The 7,540-nt window shown below is 51.9% G+C and overlaps 1 protein-coding gene across 1 annotated transcript; it reads right to left on the bottom strand.

Annotated features, from left to right (window-relative positions):
- Positions 1 to 858: 858 nt before the first annotated feature.
- Positions 859 to 6,153, bottom strand: LOC125543007 (probable serine incorporator). Its single transcript, XM_048706252.1, has 10 exons — positions 5,908 to 6,153; positions 2,941 to 3,629; positions 2,799 to 2,823; positions 2,588 to 2,677; positions 2,311 to 2,482; positions 2,142 to 2,215; positions 1,962 to 2,031; positions 1,600 to 1,808; positions 1,402 to 1,475; positions 859 to 1,299 (listed from the first exon to the last, which is right to left on the bottom strand). Coding segments are annotated over exons 1-10 (1,473 nt in total). The 5' UTR covers positions 5,910 to 6,153; the 3' UTR covers positions 859 to 1,231.
- Between the last annotated feature and the right edge of the window lie 1,387 nt (positions 6,154 to 7,540).

The raw sequence follows: 7,540 nt of genomic DNA, 5'->3' as shown, positions 1-7,540 counted from the left end.
GCTCCTGCTGCTCATACTGTCGACCGACGATCAACTCCAAACGGATGCACCACCAATGCTTCATGCTCACCAAAACGTTGTCGGCTCTAGATCCACCACACCACCACTAACCAAGTGCTCCCAACACCAGAGTTGACTCCAAGGCAATGCTTCCAACAAAGTAATGACACCACAGGCGCCACCATTACACATGGTTTTCATCGGGAGACAAGAACATGGAGCAGGGAGAGGTGTCGGCCCCCTCGATGGCACCTCCAACAAGGAAAATCATACCTGAAGGCGTCATTTGCCATCAATCCAAACCGTAGTCGAGCAGGACTTTCGTCGGGGAGCACCTATGCCGAGACGACGTCTCCATATAAAGACTAGGCTTAGCAAAATTCTCCATGGCCTAAAAATAAAAGAAAAATCAAACCGTAGCAATACACTGGTACATCTTTTCGATAAAGGCATTTTTATTGACTCAAAATGTAGTATCAAGCGGATACAAAAGCATGATGGACAACATCTGCTAGCATGTGATATATTTTTCTTCTTCCGTTGCAACGCATGGACATATTTGCTAGTCTACTATAAACAGGAGAGATCCGGCCTCCCCACCCATCCCTACTCCGACCGGCAAGGCCGCCGGAGAAGGAAAGATGGGGAGCCGGGAGGACGAGGGCGACGCTCAAGGGAAGGAGATGGAGAGAGAACAGGGAGAAGGGAGAAAAGAGTCTAAGGGTACCTCTTAAGCAGTGATTTTCACATATTTATGTGCTTGTCGAGACATCGAAACTATTGCAACATTTTGTTATCAAACATTTCAAGAATTTTGACCTGAAACTTCCAGGCGCAAACATTTCGGCACCCCACAAGGAATTTGAAAGTTATTTCCTTGGTAATTTTTCTTTTTTCGGAGTGAGAATATACAATCAACTCAACTCCAAAAGAATTAGTTTTTATCTGCAACGGCCAGAAAGCAAAATTGGCCTTTTATATACAAAGAGGAACACGTTCGGCTCTTTCCTTTCTCTCCCCCTCTCTTTTACCTCCAACTTGGGCAAAAAACGAGCGACCGACCAACACTTCTTGATCATCGTCATCGTCGTCATCATCATCATCATCCGTCCATGCGTCGTGGAAGTGAAGTAGCGTCAAGTCAAGCAAGCTCCCTACTTCTCTCTTTTCTTTCTTGTAGATTAGCTGTTCTTCAGTAGGTAATTAGCACGAGCGAGAATAAAACGTTCGCTCACGCACACGCGGACGACGACCCCACCTGCCTCCGCTTCCACACGATCGGAGCGACGATCATCCATACTGCAAGGTGAGCAAATTGTCCATCCGTCAGTAGATGCACACAAACAAATTATGAACAGTCTGCAGAAGAAATTTCAGCTCAGCAATGGCGTTCACACTTACTGTACGTGATCGCCGCTAGCCACTCGTTGCCGACGCGCACCCACGTGCTCGCCCACCCGACGTCAATCGTCCACCTGAGGATGAAATCAGACAACGCGTTAATCAATCAGTGTTCTCAGATCAGGAACATCTGGTGATCCAAGAGTGCAGTCAGTCAGTTCAGTCTGACAGAGTGTTTCTTCCTTGTCTGAAACTTACTTCTCCATTTCCTGATGCGCGTTCCAGCCGATGAAGAGCATGGCGAAGTACATGGCGCCCATGGCGAACACGAAGTGGAAGAAGCCGAACCCGTAGGGGATGTCGTCGTCCTCGGACTCCGTCTCGGCGCTCTTGAACTGGATACACTTTGAGTCTATCCCCGTCGAGAAGGTGGCCGCCACGACCACGATCACCGCGATCACGAAGCTCTGCCAACAGTGCATACATGGTTAGCACCTATTTTTCAGACAAGACTAGCAAGCACAGCAACTAAATTAACTGATGGCATGTTTGCCTCCTCTTCTAAATTTGTAGTACTGAATTAGCAGTAGTATATCACTGAAGAGAGACTGTGTTCTTACCGCGATGTTGAGCCAGTCTGCGCTCGTCGCGACCGCTGCTTTCCTGTTGCACATCTCCGTGTGCGGCTCACTGTAAATTTCACCATGCAAACAAGATGTAAGCAAGCAACTCCCGTGTCGAGAAATGAATTTATAACACGATGTTGGACAGACAGGTCTGAATTCATCTCTCTGTCTCACCTTCTGATCGCGGACCAGCAGAGGAACACGATGTATATCCCCATCAGCCCCGGTGCCAGGTACCCCGCCTTCACCTGATCATTTCACCAGCAGATCAGAACACAATTTCTTTCGAGACCAACCATAGAACCGAGACGACGCCATTAATTCAGCCTGACTAAGTAAGCACCTTGGAGTTGACGGAGACGAAAGTCATGATCTGCACGAGCGCGAGGGTGACGGTGATGAAGAGGATGTTGAGCTTGCAGGCGGACGTGGGCGCGTACCAGACGTACATGAGCACGATCCCCAGGATGGACCCCACGTACGTCACGATCGACACCACCAGCACCTGCATGTGGCTGCAACACCCATCCATCCCCAGTTGTTCGTCAGATTTCCATTGTACACAACAACTTGGCCAGACTCAGACAGACAGAGGAGGAAAAGGTAGTGGCGCCACGCACCATCTCTTGAGGTTGAGCTCCGATCGGCAGCAGTCGTTGAGCCACGTGATGAACCTGGTCACGCTGATGAGCTGGATCACGAGGAACGCCCTGCAGTTCAATTCACCCCGGAGGCAAGCTGATCAGTCACATGCTCCAAGAACGTGACTCAAGAACAAGGCGATCAATGTCTGCTAAAAGGAGGCGAGATCATGAGATGTAAGTAGCTTACCCTGCTCCGAAATGCGCCACCTTCCCTGAGAAAATCCGGACAAAAACAAACCCCAACGTCGATCGATCAGCAACGGCAAGATGATTAGCAGCAGGAAGTTAAAATTTTCTGCTTGGGAGATGGTTTGGGAGTTGGGACTGACCGTAGAGCTGGATGAGCGGCGAGGGCGCGAAGAAGGGGACGGCGGTGAGGGCCATCCAGAGCGCGATCTTGACGGGCCACCACTCGGAGTGCCACGAGTTGCGGCAGTCGTGCACCTTGCGCGTCTTCATGGTGGACAGGAACATGACGAAGAAGAAGAGGAAGCAGCCGAGGCTGATGCGCAGCACGCCCTCGGCGCCCAGGCAGTAGCGCGCGCCCTGGCAGCCCCTGAGCCGCCGGAGCTCGCCCAGCGCCGAGTGGCCGTAGTCGCGCACCGTCCACGCCAGCAGGTTGGTCACCAGGAAGATGAGCGCGTACACGTACCGCGCCATCATCGGGTTCGGCCCCACGCACACGCACCGCGCGCAGCACCACTCCTCCGCCACCCGGATCACGCACTGCTCCCCGCAGCTCCTCCCGCCGCCGCCGTCGCTCTCTGCCGCCTCAGTCGGCGCCACGCCGGCACCCACGCCGCCGTCCCTCTCCATCGCAGGGGTCGCCACGGCGGCATCCCGCTCCACCACCACCTCCGGCGCCACGCGGGCGCCGCCGCCGCCCCTCTCCGCGGCCATGGGCACGCCGGCGCCTCCGGTGGTGACTGGCAAGCCGCCGTCAAGCGTCATCGGTGGACCGCTTGATGGCAAGAAGGAGCGCCAACGGACGAGTGCTGCTGTAGCTGTGCCGGGTTTCCTGCGGACATGAACGAGCAGGGTCACGAGATCGTCCGTGGCGTACGCTTCCGTGGATCGCCTATGAATATAGGCGCGCGGATCGGCTAGCTTAGCTCGTGAGCGAAAACGATGTGCTACTTTTTTACTCCCTCTCAACGGAGTGACGTCCCGGGCATGCTTTTTTATGGCCGAATTAGGACCGTTCTAAGCCGCTCTGCTTGGACAGAAATATGATTTACTTGTGCCTGCCATCACTCCCGAGTTTGACCCCGGTTGACCACCTATATTTTTATCGACCCCACATGACTAACGACTAAGCAAACTACGGCTACTCGGTTAAAAAAACTACTCCCTCCGTAAAGAAATATAAGAGCGTTTAGATTACTAAAGTAGTGAACTAAACACTTTTATATTTCTTTACAAAGGGAGTAATAACTACTACCACCTGAGTAATTTTGTGGCCAAACAAAACGGCTTGCTAATTAATTTTGACTGCTTACTCGTTTCCCTTTCAACGGCTAGGATTGTGTGTTGTGTTGAACGACTGCTGCTGTGCTGAATCATCAAAGGTTTTGTGCCAAAGCTGCATGCATACTTACATAGAGTGGTATCCAATTTGATCTGGATGATTAAAAAGGGAAAGCAAGGCGTGAGTGGAGTGACAGTGACCAGAGAGAAGATGCATGTTACTACATGTATGCGTTTATGTGTAGCAGCAACGCTTGCCTTTAAAGGAAGATTAGGGTTACAGATGGAGGTAAGGTAAGTAAAGAGAGAAAGCTCAATGCATGAGTAGTCATAGGATTGAGCAGGATGCACAGTCGCACATGGCTCTCTCTTTCTCTCTGTGCCTGTCATGTGGAGCTTTGGACGGCCGGCCGATGTGTATGTCTGTGGAATGGAAAAACAAAAGAGCAAAGCCGCAAAGGCAAAGCGTACAAATGGCAAAGAGATTGGATGAAGGGAAAAGGAAAGAGAGAGAGGTTGAATTCCTCCATCAGGAACAAATATTGCCGCTAATTAATTACGCTTAGAGCAATACATAACCTATGTTAAAAATCACGGACCGGTTTAGCAAGCGAGCGTTTGCTGGGAAGCATGGCAATTGCGAACGATTTGCACAGCAATTTTATGTTGTCCACGGATGACAGTTTTCTTTAGCGAGGATGGCAAACCCGCCCAGTTTAGTTTTGGCCAGGATTTGGCCGTGCTTCCTGAAGGAATTTGCCATCCTGGCGACCAAATAAATTGCTATAAAAAATATTTGTTTTGCCATGCCCTCCCAGAGAACACCAGCACAATAATAACAATACCCAAAATATGTAGTTTGGCTTGGAGGATTGCTTAGGGCTTTCTTTGCTTAGTCCTGTCCTCCTCCTCTTTTCTGTCGTGCGGCCAAGTTGCCGCTGGTGGTAAGCAACCATGCATAGTCCTTTTTGTGTTAAGTACAAACTAGGTTACTAGGTAGTAATTAACTTGTAAATTCTGTGCAAAGGAAGGATCTTCTTTTCAAGCAATAATCCCATCCTTTCCTTTTTGCTTGCACATATTCTCTGAATGATATGGAGAACCTTTTCGAAGCTTGCCGCTAGATATTTCCATGCTGCTCATCTATCTGCTAATGAACACAGGGATTCCCACTGCTCATCTATCTGCTAATGAAGTTTGAGATTCTCATTTATCCCGGCCGCTAAATGGGAAAAGCATTGGAATCTTACCGCTGGAGACCGCGCTTGGAATCTTAATCAGAGAGGGTGAGAAAAGCACCGTTGACGACGCACCTTGATTAGATCCACGTACGGCCGGCCGGAGCTGAACGTCGCGGTAGAGAATCGGATTCTACCTCGGGTTACCTAACCCGGCTGCTGTAGGAAGAAGAAGGAATCGGAGGGATGAGGGAGGGATTGGCGGGCACGGAACGCATCTCTGTGGCTTGCGCTCCCGACCACGGAAGGCAGAACCGAATGCGCTGCTTGCTACCCAACCGCCACTGTTGCGTATTATACTATTCGGTCTGCGCTCGTTTGCGGCCTCTCCCCGGTCGACAGCCGAACCGATCCGGGGAAAACGGTATTTGGCCCCGAATATATGCGGGAAAGGGATGGCGCTCCTTGTGGTTTATGCACTGATTTGGTTAGGGTTCTAGTGTGTTGTATGAGAAAAAGGAGAGGAGATTCGGCGCGGCCAGGAGCTAGGATGCTAGCGAGCTTATGGTGTTCGTGCATGGATGATGATCGTGGGAGCAAGGAAGCGGACAGAGAGGGGGAGGAGGAGGAGGAGGAGGAGGAGGAACTCACATGCACGTTGGATGGGACCGGACGGAGGAAGACGAAGGACTCCTTGATAATGTCTTCCGGGAGGTAGAAGCTGAGCTGCCCTGCTTGCCCGAGGTGTACGTACGCCTCTGGCTCAACTGTGGCTGGCAATAGCGGATTGGCGATGCGTCAATGCCGGCCTGGGGGTTTTATTCGGGCGAGCGGCGGAGGAGGGAGACGGGTTGGAGAGTGGGGGTGGAGGTGGCGGTGGTGCTCCGTTTTATTCCCGCCGCAGGAAAGGAGGCAGCGCCTCTATATTTTACTGCGTTTCGTTGTCCCTCTGTCGTCTGTACGCGCGCCCGGTGCGGTTTTTTTTTCTTTCTGTTCTGTTTTCGGCTCGGTATAAGGAGTATTTCGTACGTGCCACACGCGTACACGCACCACCTCCGCCTCGCTCGATCTCTCCACACACACACGCTTGGCTCCGGACCCACGGCACATATATGCACGGCCTAAAAATCTTCCGAGCTCCATCTATGTTGCTGTGTACGTTTTGGATCTACCCCGTGATGTTCACTGGCTCACATTGCCGCTGCGGCGCCGTGGCATCTCATAGCTTGCCATCTCATCGTTTCTACAGCGACGGTGTGTGGACAGGTACGGAAGTAAACGAGCCACCTTCACAAAAAAGATGTGGAGCGAGTTGACCCCACCAGTCCACCACAAGCTTAACCCCGGCGACTCTGGTCCGCGCGCCTCGGCTTGGATTTTTGCGTCCGCGGCCCACGCCGGCGTGGTCTGACCGCCACAATTTCAGGGAGACGGCAACGACGAGCGAGGAGTTGCAGTCGCTCGGCTCAGGCCCCGTATCTGCCACAACTGGAGCAGATTTTTTCTTGCGTTTGTCTACATGTTGACGGATTTTTTTGCTTCTCTTGCGAAAACTTACATGTGGACGAGTGGATGGATGGGCAACTGGACAATGCCTGGACTGGGAGAGACATGCAAAATCGGGTCTTTCTTAACCTTTTCTATTGCCTGGCCGCGCTGGAGGGCACTGTTGCGTCACGAGGTGCGGATCCCGGGGTTATCCCACCATCGGACACAAGTTGTAAGACTGCCTGAGCAAAATCTTCCTCGTATACCTTTGTCAAAATAAACATTGGCCTAGCTAGAGAATGCCTGTGTACTATTTGCGAGTATGATAAATCCTGCTGCATGATTACCGCTTTTTGGCTGACCCGTCCGACTCGACAACTGACCCCTCCATACGCCTACAGCCAGCTGAGGAACCACAAAGCCACTTGTGATCGTGAATCGATCCATCCACACATGCATGCATGTATGCCCGGTGAGCAAGCAAGCAATCACTTGCAAGGAATAATCGCCTCAGCAAACATATATAGCAGGGATATCGCCGATCTCGACCACTCTTTCGTGCACTTTTGGACCACGCGCGCCGGCGCACGTCATGGCGCCCTATATATGTCCGTGCATGCGCAGCATGCTCGGGGAAGGGCGTCCCGCCTCGGGCCCCTTTCGGGCTCGCCGCCAGTTGGGCGCAACGGCGATAACCGTACGTGCACACTTGTGCATGTAGTAGTAGATGGTGTGCATCATGATCATGTGCTACGACTCGTCAATGTCATTTGGCTTTGGATACGTCTACGTACCG

The sequence above is a fragment of the Triticum urartu genome, chromosome 3 (genome assembly GCF_003073215.2).
Source record: "Triticum urartu cultivar G1812 chromosome 3, Tu2.1, whole genome shotgun sequence".
Taxonomy (NCBI): domain Eukaryota; kingdom Viridiplantae; phylum Streptophyta; class Magnoliopsida; order Poales; family Poaceae; genus Triticum; species Triticum urartu.
The sequence above is the reverse complement of the archived record's forward strand: the minus strand, read 5'-3'. Positions and strand labels throughout refer to the sequence as shown.

What these genes read in the sequence shown, in the direction of transcription:
- LOC125543007 (XM_048706252.1), bottom strand. An exon ending in TCGTCTCCGTCAACTCCAAG is followed by an intron (nt 2,216 to 2,310) that starts GTGCTTACTTAG and finishes TGAAATGATCAG; the next exon opens with GTGAAGGCGGGGTACCTGGC. An exon ending in GCGCATCAGGAAATGGAGAA is followed by an intron (nt 1,476 to 1,599) that starts GTAAGTTTCAGA and finishes TTTCATCCTCAG; the next exon opens with GTGGACGATTGACGTCGGGT.